The following is a 15,641-nucleotide window of genomic DNA, read 5'->3' on the forward strand; positions in this document are numbered from 1 at the left end:
TTATCTGAAAAGGAAAAAAAATGCAGGGCTACAGGGAAAAGATAGGGGAGTGACACCAGGTGAATGTGTCTTCGGAGGGCCAGCACAGACATGATGAGTTGAACGGAGGCCTCCTTCAGTGATGCAGCCATTCTGTGACAGTCATTTGCCCTGGATGTTTCATTTCCTGTTAAACTGCAGTTGAACCTGCCTGGCTGTTTCAAATGAACAAATGTCTAATTCATTGTCCCAGGTGTATAAAATAAATATTACATAACTAAGTAGCACAGGTACCGATGTTTGCTGGTAATTATGATAGTGTCAATGAGACCTGGAAGGTAGGGTGACTCTGGATTTGCTTTTGTATGCATTCTTCTTGGATTTTCTTTTTTTTAATAAAATATATGGTGCGGTGGTATATTTAATTGTAATCAGATAATTGCAATTACAATACTGCTGAACGTTTATTTCCCATACCACTGCTCTGGGAAGTTGTAGATGCCTTCTTCCAGAAGAGGACCAATTCCCAGGCGAGTCACATCCCTGTGTGCTGTTGCTTGTTTCCAAACAGCCATCGCAAGTTGTTTTGGTGTGAAGGCTTGGGAGCAAGGTCCCCATAGTTGGTGCTACATGGCTCAATAGACTGATGTGAAAGGATGAAATGGAATTGTATTCTCTGGTCCCAACCAAATCTTGGGGGGGGGGGGATTTTTTTTGCTTTTAACTTTACTCTTGGTAGTTCCTGCTACCAAGTATGCTGTGGAGCTATCAGGTAAGGACAGGATTGGTTTGGTTATGATGCCTTCCATGGTTACATTTCTGCTGATACTTGCTGTCCAAGATTGCTCACTGGTGAAGACTTGGACAAGTAAGGGGGCGTGCTGCTCAGAATAAATCCCAGCAAAGAGTTCAGGTGAAGGATGAAAGATACTTGGGTTATTTGTAGACAGTAAAGTCCCGCTGTTCACGTGAGTTACATTCCTGCAAAATCTCAAAGGGTGAAATTGCAAACAGTGAACGTACTTCACAACAGGAGTCAATTTAGATAGGTTCCAGCTATCCCACAATTCGACATCTATGAAGGAACAGAGGCAAAAACAGTTGTGTTCTGAAATACATTGTAGAGAAATTTATTGGTGAAATTGTTGAACAAAGCAATAAAACAAGAACAATAGAAAATCTGTCACAATTTGAGTACTGTACTTGGGGGTGGAGGAAATGGGTGAAGTGGCTGATTTAGATGTGGTTTAAAAAGAATAATGCTTCATCTTTTGCCTTTCAATTTTGTAAATCAGTAAGGAGTAGTAGCCATGTCAATCACTCTACAAAATGCAATGCTTCTTTCCATGTTTGTATCATGGTCTGTTGCTTGTTTTTTCAGATCTTCAGCTGATCTTTTGAGATCTAGCATCGTCTTAGGTGTAAAATGAGCTACATTACGCTCTTCTCCCTGCACCTGTTTAAATTCACTCAATTTAATTTGTTCCACCAACTTCTGTGCAGAGAGTTCCTTTTGATGAGACTGATGCAACTCTTGTACTCCTGGCCAGGTTTTCAAATCCCTCCCCATTTACTTGTTTTGCCAATTCAAAAATCTTGGTCACTTCAACACTCACTTTGGAGTAACCTGTGAAATCATTCACAGCCAGCAGGCATTTATGGGTGATTCTCTAACCTCATCCCAGAAGACCTATTATCCCTATTGCTGTGAGGATGTTGAATTCTTTCCAGCAATCATGGACTGTGGCCGATGGATTTGCTTTCATAACGTTGTGAATGTGGCTAAAACTTGTATGGGGGGGGGGAGTAAGCTTTGAAGGATGTAGTGGCCCCCTGGTCCACTAGTTGGCTAAGTGAGGTTGTATTTGGGTGTAGAAACCAACATCTGGATCTGGATCTGGATCTGCAATAGTGTGGATGTCCAGGTGCGTTCCTAAGAATAAGTAGGGCCTTGAAGGACAAGTTATTTTCCCTCAGATAAGCCTGGCCACATGCAGAAAGAAATTCTCAAACCACACAGTGGTTAGCACTGCTGCTTTACAGCTCCAGGGACCTGGGTTCGATTCCCGGCTTGGGTCACTGTCTGTGTGGAGTTTGCACATTCTCCTCGTGTCTGCGTGGGTTTCCTCCGGGTGCTCCGGTTTCCTCCCACAGTCCAAAGATGTGTGGGTTAGGTTGATTGGCCGTGCTAAAATTGCCCCTTAGTGTCGAGATGGTTAGGTTAGAGGGATTAGTGGGTAAATATGTCGGGATATGGGTGTAGGGCCTGGGTGGGATTGTAGTCGATGTAGACTCGATGGGCCGAATGGCCTCTTTCTACACTGTAGGGTTTCTATGATTTCTATGATTTCAGTCTTCAATGGGTGATCTTGTGTGCACAGACTTTTGCGCAGGTAAAAATGTTTACGAAATGGGAAGTCACGAATGGTGGAATTTTACTGCACTTTTCCCTCCCCAAGAAGTATAGCACAGTCAAGGCATAACTGCAAACTCAGTCGTTGCTTTGCGGAATTGGCAGAGGCATTGATAGTGACAGCAATAGCTATATTTTTAAAGATGATATACCTGTAAATCACGTTGTATAAGTTACCTCATTTTTCCGACCCCAAAAATCATGTCTTTGCATGTATGTGGCATATAGGTCAAGCCCCCCCCCCCCCCCCTGTCCTTTTCAGCCATGACATGTTGTACTCAAATTACTAATCCACCTCGTTTTTCATCCCGCAAGTGCATGTTTTTCTTATGGCTGCATTTCCTACCAATGCCACACATGCGCAGTTTGATGAACGGCTGTCATCTTTATAGGGAGCAGTGTGCAGTAGGACAGATGTGCGGTCATCACTGGCCCTGGAATTTGAAATATTAAAGCACTGGCAGCATCAAGTTAGCACTTTTAATAATTCCCTCTGTCTGCAACTCACCCCACAGCTCACAGGGCTAGACAGGGCAAATGGGACCCACTCCATCCGCCCATCCTCGCCCCCAACCTCCAATTAAAATAAGCTGGTATCTGGGACAAAAGAGAGAAAGCCGGAGACAAAGACAGGAAAATGGGTTATGGTCCGGGTGCCCATTGCGGGGCTCAGGACTGTGCAATCGCTTGAAATTTCAGACCAACCGTTTAACTAGTTTAGAGGGACAGTCCACCTGGCTGAGTTTTCTTTTTGTGGTGAGAGTCATTTTGGGGAACCATGGGCAATAAAATAAAATTCATTATGAAAAATTTCAAGACTGCGGAAAAGGAGCTTTCACCACTTGAGGGTGGATTTGTGTTTCCTGCCAATAACATTCTTTGGGTCATGTGCAGTCGGTGGTCATCTTGCCTTGGCAGGAGTTAGTGTTTATATCTTGTAACTGGGTGCAAGGGAACAAGCAGACGGTACAGCCTGTGTTGCAGTGTTATAGACACTTTACATCGGACGCTGATGACATTTGATTTGAGACATTTAAACATGGAATTGAAGGGAAGATTGGCATAGATTTGAGGGGAAAGAGGTTGGAGATGCAATGATATTTTACAAGAACATTGGGGTCAATGGGATAATGGTGATAGATTTGAAAGGGAGGGGGACACTATTAGAGGAGAGGAAACTTCCAACAGTTTTGGCTGGCGTGGGGGCCAGGAAGAGAGGTTGGACGGTCACTAGCTTGATGAGATTAGAGTCGAGGAAGCAGGAGGTGGGTTGCGTTGACAGAATGAGTTCTGAGACGACGTGAGGTTCACACCAGTTTGATTGAAAAAGAAGAGAGATGTCCAATCGTGCAGCCTGTTTCCATGTCACTGAGGAACAGCTCGAACTGCTTCCACCTGAAATTAATTAATTTTAAAATGCGGCACCCATCAAATGGACCACATCTGGAGTACTATGTACAGTTTTAGTCTCCTTATTTAAAGGATATAATTGCATTGGAAGCAGTTCAGAGAAGGTTCACTCGACTGATTCCTGGGATGAAGAAAATTTTAATTGGAAAGTTTGAATGGCTTGGGCTTCTACACATTGGAGTTTAGAAGGTGAGGTGATTTTATTGATGCATATAAGATCCTGAGGGACCTTGACAGGGTGGGTGCTGAGGATGTTTCCCCTTGTAGGGAGTCTAGAACAGGGAACACAGTGTAAAAGTTAAAGGTTTCCCGTTTAAGGCTGAGGTAAGAAGTTTGTTCCCTCGGAGTCCACTAGTATGTGGAATTCTCTTCCAGAGAGCAGTGGAGGCTGGGTCATTTAATTTGTTCGAGGTTGTTAGATTTTTGATAGCAAAGGAGTCCGGTTATGGGGTGCAAATTAGGAAAGTGGAGTTGAGGCGACAGTCTTATCAGTCATGATTTTACCAAATGCGTGCAGGAGGGTTCTTTGGAACAATATGTAGATAGCCCGACTAGAGAGGGGGCTATACTGGACCTAGTACTGGGGAATGAGCCTGGTCAAGTCTTCAAAGTTTCGGTAGGGGAACATGTGGCAAATAGTGACCACGATTCTGTTAGCTTTAGGATAGTGATGGAAAAGGATGAGTGGTGTCCCAAGGGTAAGGTGTTGGATTGGGGGAAGGCTAACTTTAGTGGGATTAGGTAGAAATTGGCAGCTCTTGATTGGGAGAGGCTGTTTGAGGGTAAATCCACATCTGGCATGTGGGAGTCTTTTAAGGAACAGTTGTTAGGGCTGCAGGACAGGCATGTGCCTGTAAAAAAAGAAGGATAGGAAGGGTAGGATTCGAGAACCGTGGATAACCAGGGAAATTGAGGGACTGGTCAAAAAGAAAAGAGAGGCGTATGTTAGGTCCAGGCAGCTAAAAATGGAGGGAGCTCTGGAGGAGTACAAAGAAAGTAGGAAAGAACTCAAACGGGGAATTAGAAGGGCAAAAAGGGGTCACAAAATGTCCTTGGCAGACAGGATTAAGGAGAATCCCAAGGCATTTTATTCATACGTTAGGAACAAAAGGGTTGTCAGGGAAAAAATCGGACCTCTCGGGGACAAAAGTGGGGAATTATGCGTAGAGCCCAAAGAAGTAGGGGAGATCCTAAATGAATGCTTTGCGTCGGTATTCACAAAGGAGAGGGATGTGTTGACTGGGAGTGTCTCGGAGGGGAGTGTTGAACCGTTGGAGAAAATCTCCATTACAAGGGAGGAAGTGTTAGGTTTGTTAGAGAATATAAAGACTGACAAATCCCCAGGGCCTGATGGAATCTATCCAAGGCTGCTCAGGGAGACGAGAGATGGAATCGCTGGGCCTCTGACGCAAATCTTTGTCTCGTCACTGGACACAGGTGAGGTCCCAGAGGATTGGAGGATTGCTAATGTGGTCCCATTATTTAAGGAGGGTAGGAAGGATAACCCGAGTAATTATAGGCCGGTGAGCTTGACGTCCGTGGTGGGGAAGTTGTTGGAGAAGATTCTTAGAGATAGGATGTATGCGCATTTAGAAAGGAATAAACTCATTAACGATAGTCAGCATGGGTTTGTGAGAGGGAGGTCATGCCTCACTAACCTGGTGGAGTTTTTTGAAGAAGTGACTAGAATGGTTGACGAGGGAAGGGCCGTGGATGTCGTCTATATGGACTTTAGTAAAGCGTTTGACAAAGTCCCTCATGGTAGGCTGGTGCAAAAGGTTGGATCTCATGGGATAAAGGGGGAGGTGGCTAGATGGGTGGAGAACTGGCTTGGTCGCAGAAGACAGAGGGTGGTAGTGGAAGGGTCTTTTTCCGGCTGGAGGCCTGTGACTAGTGGTGTTCCGCAGGGCTCTGTATTGGGACCTCTGCTGTTTGTGATTTATATAAACGATCTGGAAGAAGGTGTAACTGGGGTGATCAGTAAGTTTGCAGACGACACAAAATTGGCAGGCCTTGCAGATAGTGAGGAGCATTGTCAGAGGCTACAGAAGGATATAGATAGGCTGGAAATTTGGGCAAAGAAATGGCAGATGGAGTTCAATCCTGATAAATGCGAAGTGATGCGTTTTGGTAGAACTAATGTAGGGAGGAGCTATACGATAAATGGCAGAACCATAAAGGGTGTAGATATGCAGAGGGACCTGGGTGTGCAAGTCCACAGATCCTTGAAGGTGACGTCACAGGTGGAGAAGGTGGTGAAGAAGGCATATGGCATGCTTGCCTTTATAGGACAGGGCATAGAGTATAAAAGTTGGGGTCTGATGTTGCAGATGTATAGAACGTTGGTTCGGCCGCATTTGGAATACTGCATCCAGTTCTGGTCGCCACACTACCAGAAGGACGTGGAGGCTTTGGAGAGAGTACAGAGGAGGTTTACCAGGATGTTGCCTGGTATGGAGGGGCTTAGTTATGAGGAGAGATTGGGTAAACTGGGGTTGTTCTCCCTGGAAAGACGGAGGATGAGGGGAGACTTAATAGAGGTGTATAAAATTATGAAAGGCATAGATAGGGTGAACGGTGGGAAGCTTTTCCCCAGGTCAGTGGTGACGTTCACGAGGGGTCATAAGTTCAAGGTGAAGGGGGGGAGGTTTAACACAGATATCAGAAGGACATACTTTACACAGAGGGTGGTGGGGGCCTGGAATGCGCTGCCAGGCAAGGTGGTGGAGGCAGACACACTGGGAACGTTTAAGACTTATCTAGATAGCCACATGAACGGCGTGGGAATGGAGGGATACAAAAGAATGGTCGAGTTTGGACCAGGGAGCGGCACGGGCTTGGAGGGCCGAAGGGCCTGTTCCTGTGCTGTTTTGTTCTTTGTGTCTGCGTGGGTTTCCTCCGGGTGCTCCGGTTTCCTCCCACAGTCTAAAGATGTGCAGGTCAGGTTGATTGGCCATGCTAAATTGCCTCTTAGTGTCAGGGGGATGAGCGGGGTAAATATGTAGGGATAGGGCCTGGGTGGGATCGTTGTCAGTGTAGGCTTGATGAGCCAAATGGCCTCTTTCTGCACTGTAGGGATTCTATGATAATTATCCAATTCACTTTTGAAGGCTTTAATGGAGTCTCCCTCCAACATGCTCTAAGACACTGCATTCCAGATTTTAACAACTCACTGGGTAAAACATGTCACCTCATGCCACCATTGCTCATTTTGCCAATCGCCTTTAAATTGGCATCCCCTGGTTCTTTTGCTAGTGGGAGCAGTCTCCCTATCTACTCTGGCCAGGCCCCTCGGTTGTGAACACCCCAATCAACTTTCTTCCAAATCTCTTTAAGGAAACCAGATCCAACCTCTCCAATCTAGTCAAGTAACTGATGTTCCTCTTTCCTGAAACCATTCTCACAAAGCTTTACTGTATCCTCCTCCATTCAATTGAGAGTTGCTTGGAAAGTGTAAAGCGGTGTTAGATTGACATTGACACAGATTTGCACTAGTGACAGATGTTGAAACGGATGTATAAGAATATTGCACACGCTATGTGTGTGTTTGAACAAATGGATGGTGGGAGGGGTGATTTGAGCCTGTAGAACTGCATCCAGCAAGAGCCAGTATTTAGAGAACTTTTAACCCACGCAGTATGCAAGCTATGAATGCTTGGTGGATGGTGCAGAAAACATTGTACTATAATCTCCTGTTGTGCCTAACCCAGCAGACTTTGATAGAATGGTCTGTGGTTTATTCCTCTCCAATTTGATGTTTCTTATTTTGACTTATCCTTTTAATTTGTACTTTGCAATGAAAAAACGTGACTTTTATATTAAAACTGCTTAACTTGCACTATTGAATAATCAGTTTTTTTAAATTGAAGTGACTGAAGTTTGCAAAGGTAGACCGTAGGGGGAGCTGTGAGCTCTGCATCTACACCTGTGCTGCATCCCTGAGTGTACATGAAGAAAAAGCCAGACTGATCAGACTCTGTTTCAATGCAGGTACTGAATGAAGCAGTGGGTGCCCTGATGTACCACACCATTACATTAACACGAGAGGACCTTGAGAAATTCAAAGCACTTCGAATTATCGTCAGGATTGGCAGCGGCTACGACAATGTCGACATCAAATCGGCTGCAGATTTGGGTAAGGGATCGGGCTACAGCCCACTTAGAGAGCTGTGAGATGGAGGAGAATCAAACCAACTCCCAATGAAGCAGTGGTGACCACAAGACTACTGTGTTGTCCCACTCTGCAGTCGTATGGTGGCTAATGGGCACCTTGTTAGTGCATAGTTTGGTCTGATGCGTGTCCCGTTTGATGTATTTAAGGATTGAGTGCGACAAATAATTATTTGTATTGGCTGTTTATTGATTTTAGTGACTACTGTTAATTTATTGTAGCTGGTGTATTTATTCCCCTGCTACTACATAAATTGCTTTTCCCATAATCACTGACTTTCCCTTCATGTTGGGACAGCTCACTGGAATTCTGTGCTGTCCCTTAGAATAGTGAGAGCTTTTTGCCTTTTGTTTTGACCTGACTGGTGAGTTCCAGATCTTGTCCCACTGTTGGGAGAGGGGATAAGTGGGTGATGAGGGCATTTCCAGTAGGGTGATTAAGATTTAAAATGACGATTTTCTCAGGTACCATTTAGACTAATGGCACCTTGAAGCACGTTGATTGCAAGCCCTCTTGCCAAGTCTACACTTTGGACAGGATACCTTGAAATGTCAGCACTTTTCACTAAACTTGTCACTACTATATATCGTACGAAAATGTCCATGTTGCGCAGAACTGGAAATCTGCATTCCAGCAATCCACTGCTCCTTACAAAGTTAAAGTTTATTTATTAGTCACAAGCAGGCTTACATTAACACTGCACTGAAGTGACTGTGAAAATCCCCTAGTTGCCACACACCGGTGCCTGTTTGGGTACACTGAGGGAGAATTTAGCATGGCTGTTGCACCTCACCAGCACGTCTTTTAGACTTGGGAAGAAACCGGAGCACCCAGAGGAAACTCGCGCAGACACGGGGAGAACATGCAGACTCTGGACAGACAGTGAATCGAACCTGGGTCCTTGACATTGTGAGGCAGCAGCGCTAACCACTGTGCCATCGTGTTGCCCAACAGAGCAATAATATCACATACAGCCGTTGTCATCAAATTCAATGAACAGCGATTAAATGATTGCATTTAAGCATCTGACATGAGAGGGTTGGGCACTGTTCGTTTAATCATTGAGCCGAATGGCTACACAGAGAACAACACTTTTGAATATAGTCAAAGGAAGCCTGTTTGAAATGTCCTTTTTAAAAAACATTTCAATGTTCTTTAATGCTTGAATGCTTCTCCTTCGCATCTCCCAGTCAGTTCACATGCCTGCTCTCTGTGCGACACTGTCCAATAGGGTATAGTATGGATTCACTAGGGTGCTGCCCAGTCTGAGGAAAAATAAATTAAAAAAGAAACTGGTTTTAACAACCTATTATGAACCAACGTAATAAGCATGTTTTGGACTGAAAGAATGAGGGAGGATAGATAGAAACTATTTTAATTGAGTGGTTAAAAAAGAGTGACCATAGGTGCAAGATTACATGTAAGAGATTTAGAGCAATGGTCAGAAGCCACTTTATCCACAGAAATTGATGCTGTGGAATTGACTTCCAGGATTAGTGGCAGCAATGTCAACATTAGCTGGATAGGTGAATGAATGAAAAAAAGTGGGAGATCTGAGAGCAGTGTGTGTAAATGTGAATAGAACTGTTTGCCGGTCTGGTAGTTTGCTGGAGTAGCTTAATTTGGTTTTGAAAGTGGAATGTATTCGGAGCAGCTACAAGTGTTAGGGACTGGCAGCATCATGGTGGGAAGGGTGAGTTTACATGTAGGTTTTGTCTTTGCAGGCTGAATAGACTAACTCCCAGTCCAGAGGCTGTAATTTGAAAGCTGCTTGCCACTTAGAGCGATGTAGTGGGAGCATTATATTGTGTGTAACCTGTGCAGCAAATCCAGATGGAACTTAGTTCTGTGCCTAACCTGCTCTACTTATTTGGGATGTGGTTGGTGCAAATATTGTATGCCAAAATGAGAACGGTTCCATGCCCCAGTATCAATATTCTTTCACTTCAATTATAAGACTTGTCTTTTTCCCAGCCCAATTAATAATACTGGTAAAGTCAACTTGATCAATCGTGGCACGGTAGCACAGTGGTTAGCACTGCTGCCTCACAGCGCCAGGGACACGGGTTCAATTCCAGCCTCGAGTGACTTTGTGGAGTTTGCACGTTCTCCCCGTGTCTGCGTGGGTTTCCTCCGGGTGCTCTAGTTTCCTCCCACACTCCAAAGATGTATGGGTTAGGTGGATTGGCGATGCTAAATTGTCCCTTAGCGTCAGGGGGACTAGCAGGGTAAATACGTCGGGTTACGGGGATAAGGCCTGGGTGGGATTGTTGTTGGTGCAGGCTTGATGGGCCAAATGGCTGCCTTTTACACTGTAGGGATTCTATGATTAATAGGGAATATGCTAATCCGGTAACAAGTAGGGTTGCGGGCACTTAGTGGCAATGTTAAATTCACGACTCTCTTTTTCGTCACAGGGATTGCAGTGTGTAACATTCCCTCCTCGTCGGTGGAAGAGACAGCAGACTCTACACTGTGTCACATATTAAACCTTTACAGACGATCAACGTGGCTCCACCAGGCTTTGCGAGAGGGGACAAGGGTATCGAGTGTTGAACAGATCCGAGAGGTAGCTGCAGGAGCAGCCCGAATCCGTGGAGAGACTCTGGGTATCATTGGCCTGGGTATGTTAGCTAGATGCCTTGTAATGCTGTGAAGCACACACGCGCGCACACACACACACACACACACACACACACACACACACACACACACACCCCGCCACCCATTTCTCTTCCTTTCTGAAGGCTTTCTTCTAGCTCTGTGGGCATTGATGCTAACTCGTGCAGCAGGACTAGAAATTGCAGAAGGACTCTGCAAGTCAAACAACATCTGTAGTGAGAACAGACGAGTTGTTGCCTTCAGCGGAGATGCTCTGCCAAAACTGGAAGATATTGAACTCAGCATTTAAAACAGAACAATGAGGGGAAAGGATTACCCACCCCACAACTCTCCCCACCCCACCCCTCCATTGAATAGATTGAGCTTGCAAAGCGCATCAGTGAAAAGGTAATGATTTAATGGCTCATGTAAAATCAGGCATGAGACAATAAGCATAAACGTGAGAAATGAAAGACATGAGAGAGACAATGTTTGAATGAAGCGATGGAGGAAAAGCAGGTAGAAACAGAAATGTTTGGAACTGGCTAAGGAGAACAGGTTTCAGCAGCTAGGAGCCTGGTGAAAGAAAATTACAAAGATTGCCAACGTGGTGTGCTGACCCATCCTGCCTTCGGCTGTATATTTCGTCTCCTGCAGTTCCTGGTTGATGATCAGGTACAGGAACAGTGCCCAAACCTATCCTGACTTCTGCCCCAGCTGAGCTTAGCTAACCCTACACGGATCTGATATTGATCCTGGGACTGCCTTCCCTGTGCTTTTTCCCAACTGAACCATCAAGGGGGAGTGGTACTTGTTTCAGACGCCTCACGTGACCCTTTTCTGTTACAGGTCGTGTTGGTCAGGCGGTGGCTTTACGAGCAAAAACATTTGGATTTAATGTGATTTTCTATGATCCGTACCTGCCAGACGGAGTGGAAAAGTCACTTGGTCTCCAGAGAATAAGCACCTTACAGGACCTGTTGGTTCACAGCGACTGTGTGACCCTGCACTGCAGCTTGAATGAGCACAATCACCATCTCATCAATGACTTCACCATCAAACAGGTAGAGAGAGGACAAGGTCTTGTGTGTTACTGTGTCAGTGTGTCACAGGGGAAATAGAGCAATTTGTTATGTGAAACCCTTGGAGACCACTTGTGCTGTTTGAATGTGAGTGTGCTGTTAGTACATTCTCCAAGCTCCTTTTTAAATACATACACCCCCCCCACCCCCATTTCTTTCAAACAGGAGAACAAACATTTAGGTGGTGTAGCTTCAGGGAAGGCTTTTAAATTCATTCTTGGGCTGTGGACATCACTGTCAAGGCTGGCATTTATTGGCCACCCCTAAAGTCCTTTCTTGAACTACTGAAAGAAGAGTTTTATTATTTTTTGTAGCAGTTTGGTACAACTGAATGGCTCGCTAGGCCTCTTCAGACTGCAGTTAAGAATCGACTATGTTGGTGTGTGACTAGAGCCAGATCAGGTAAGAGCAGCAGGTTTCCTTCCCTAATGGACCTTACTGAACCAATTCGGATTTTGCAGCAATCCCAGCAGCTTTGTGATCGCCTTCTGATTTTATTCCCAGATTTTTTTTTTAAACTGAATTCAAATACCTGAACTGCCTGAGTTTTCTGAATTATTTCTTGAATTTTTCCAGCAATGTAACCACTGTAGCTGTGCTTAAGCTGAGACTTCCACCGACAGCGCACGAGTCTGATGTTTCCCCCCATGGCTCACTTACAAGCTAAACCACACAGACTGTGAAGACCCCAAGTTTCATCCCCTGTCTGTACTAAGTTAACTCATGTCATGTGGTGCAAGATGACAATTTATAAGAGCTCACTGCTCATCGTCTTTGTGCCCATAAGTGCATCATTGACCACTAATGCCATGTCAAGATTATCTGTTAAGAATGAGAGTCAAGACAAGTGGCATAGTGGTTAGCACTGCTGTTTAACATCACCAGGGACCCGGGTTCGATTCCTGGCTTGGGTCACTGTCTGTGCGGAGTCTGCACGTTCTCCCTGTATTTACGTGGGTTTCCTCCCACAGTCTGAAAGACGTGCTGATTAGATGCATTGGCCATGCTAAATTCTCCCTCAGTGTTCCCGAACAGATGCCAGAGTGTGGCAACTAGGGGATTTTCACAGTACCTTCATTGCAGTGTTAATGTAAGCCTTCTTGTGACACTAATAAATAAGCTTTAAAAGTTGTAACTATTGTTTGTAATTTAATAAATTGTTACAATCAGCTAATTGAATACTTATGAGTTGCCAAGCCCTTGATTTGAAAATTGGCTATTTTGATGATGTGTAAATCTCGCTCTCTTTGCAGTTAATTCTTTATACGCACAATCTCAATTTCAAGTGGCTTTAATTCTGTTGGGGTCACTCCTGCAGACATTAGCTGTCAGTTCAGATGCTAACTGATTAGTGTCATTGAATGCATAAGAACTTTTACAGAGGTTAATTAATCTGGTTTATTGAGCGGCAATCTGTGCATCAGAGAATGTTGCCTTTGTTGTATATTACAGTACGTTATTGTGTTATTTAATTTGATGTTAAATTAGTTCATGGAACTATTTTACATCTGATCTCTCAATGTTGCCCTGTTGTTTCTGTTGGTAATACTGTGAATGCAATTTGCAGATGCGTCAGGGAGCGTTCCTGGTGAATACAGCACGAGGGGGGCTGGTGGATGAGAAAGCACTGAGCCAGGCGCTGAAGGATGGACGGATACGAGGGGCAGCTTTAGATGTTCATGAATCAGAACCTTTCAGGTGAGGTACAGCATGTTGGGCAAAGTGGCTTTCAAAAAGGAAGGGGAGGTGGGTTGGTCAAGGCTGGTTGGTGTGCATGTTTAGTTTCCTTCATTTTTATATTGTCTGTGTTTGGTGGGGCTGGGTGGCACGAGCGGGCAGGTAGGAAAGGGACAAGATAATTTTTCTCCCAGAATGTGTTTGTGTACTTTACTGCCCCCATCACCCTTTGTCAAAGCCCCAGTGAGTAATTGAGCCAAACAGACTGAGAAGAACCCACAGGCAAAGTGGTGGCGTAGTGGTATTGTCACTGGATTAGTAATCCAGAAACCAAGGGTAATACTCTGAGGAACCAGAGTTCGAACCCCACCATGGCAGATGGTGAAATTAGAATTTATTAAAAATTTGGAATTAAAAAACGTCTAGTGATCACCATGAAACCCATTGTCAATCGTCGTAAAAACCCATCTGATTCACTAATGTCCTTTAAGGAAGGAAGTCTGCCATCCTTGCCTTGTCTGGCCTACATGTGACTCCAGATCCTCAGCAATGGTTGATTTTCAAATTCCCTCTGAAATGGAGGGCAGTCAGGGATGCTTAATAAATGCTGGCCCAGACAGTGACACCCACATCCCGTAAATGAATAAAAGAAAATTCAGATCCCCACAGGTTCAAGTTCTTTTAATGCCCCACATTGTCAAGTAACCTGATGACATTCACTGCCCAAGCTTACCCAAATAAAAATAGTTTTGAATGTGATATTGGAGTAGTATGTCAACAGGGAGTCGGCACCTTCAGGAAAGATGGGGAGAGAAATGTGCTAAGATCACACGTATCTGCAAAGTACCAGACTTGCCTCTCAAAAAGAAATTATAGTCTATTATGGAGCTCCTCTGGAGTGAGACAGTTTAAAGAGCATGCCCCAGAAAGAGCATCTACACAGTGCACAATCAGTCAGCAGAAAGTACGCATGTGTGTAATAGTGTAATGCTAGCAACCTGCTAGAATAATGCTGTATTACAGTGTAGGTCAAAGGTAGTAATCTCCAAAATACTCCCAATGCCATATACTAGTGAGCATAGAAATAGGAGGATTGAGCAGATGAATACGTGGCTCAAGAGATAGTGCAGGAGGGAGTTTTAGTGATTCTTAGGATGTTAGTATTGGTTCTAGTGGCGTTGAGGCCTGGTGGGTTGCATCTTAACAGGGCCAAGACCAGCATCTTTGGGGATGGTTTGCCAGTGTTGTTGGTGAGTACTTAAGTTAACTGAGCAGGAGGAGAAAGGAGAAACAGGATGCACAAAAGGAGGGGGTGGGGGGGTGAGACTGCTAGCACTGGAGTAAGAAATGGGCATTAGGTAGGGTCAGTGCAAGAGGGAATGCAGTAAGATCGAAGTTATGTTTGTCATGCATGTATGTGAATTTACAAGTGTGGTAAATAAAATTGATGAGGTTCAGGCATCACCAGGGGACACGATGTTGCAGTAGGAAAAGAGACCTGCCTCAAATAATAATCCTGCATATAGTGTGTTCAGGAAAGATAGGGAAGAAGGAGGGGTGGCGGTATTGATGAAGGAGAATGTTGTAGTGATGGAGAGAGAAGGATGTCCTAGAGGTGTCAAGAACAGAGTTTATTTGATTAGAGCTAAGAAACAATAGAAGTTCAAATACATTACAAGGTGTATTCTAAAGGTCACCAACTGGGGGAAATGATATAGAGGAATAAATTTGCAAGGAAATCACAAAGGGGCAAAAAACGTATAGAGTAGTTATAATGGCAAACTTTAAGTCTAATATAGACTTGGATAGTAATAGTGAAGGGCAGAGAGGGGAAGAGTTCAAGGTGTATTTGGGTGAATTTTCCACATCAGTATGTTTCCAGCCTAACAAGGAAGGAGGCATTGCTGGACCTGCTTCTGGCAAGTATGCTGGGTCAGGTGGATCAAGCATCAGTCAAGTGAAGATTTGGGGGACAATGATAGCGTAAGATTTAGAGAAGCTATAGCGAAGGAGCGTAGGTATCATTAGTAAAGGGGGGGCCAATTTGGTAGATTGAGAACCGATCTGACCAAGGGAAATTAGTCAAGGGTTGGCAGCAAAACTCTGATAGAACAGTGGATTGCCTTTAAAGAGGAGATAGTTGGACCACAATTGAGGTAATTTTCCACTAGAGGAAAGCTAGGGTTAACAAAGCCATAGTTCCCTGGCCGACGAAAGCACTGGAGAGGAAGACAAAGCAGGAAAAGGGTGCACGTGACATATATCAGGTTGACAACACAATGAGAACCAGGATGAATATAGAAAGTTG

The 15,641-nt window shown here is 44.5% G+C and overlaps 1 protein-coding gene across 5 annotated transcripts in view; it reads left to right on the forward strand.

Annotated features, from left to right (window-relative positions):
* The window catches only part of LOC144505226 (C-terminal-binding protein 1-like), a 98,525-nt gene that overhangs the window by 72,066 nt on the left and 10,818 nt on the right, over window positions 1-15,641 (forward strand). For all 5 annotated transcript variants that reach the window (XM_078231233.1, XM_078231237.1, XM_078231234.1 and 2 more), the window contains 4 exons: window positions 7,793-7,937; window positions 10,391-10,597; window positions 11,424-11,638; window positions 13,224-13,354. In XM_078231233.1, coding sequence (XP_078087359.1) covers window positions 7,793-7,937; window positions 10,391-10,597; window positions 11,424-11,638; window positions 13,224-13,354 — 698 coding nt within the window. The remainder of the gene's footprint in view (window positions 1-7,792; window positions 7,938-10,390; window positions 10,598-11,423; window positions 11,639-13,223; window positions 13,355-15,641) is intronic.

Source organism: Mustelus asterias, chromosome 16 (assembly GCF_964213995.1).
Source record: "Mustelus asterias chromosome 16, sMusAst1.hap1.1, whole genome shotgun sequence".
Lineage (NCBI taxonomy): Eukaryota > Metazoa > Chordata > Chondrichthyes > Carcharhiniformes > Triakidae > Mustelus > Mustelus asterias.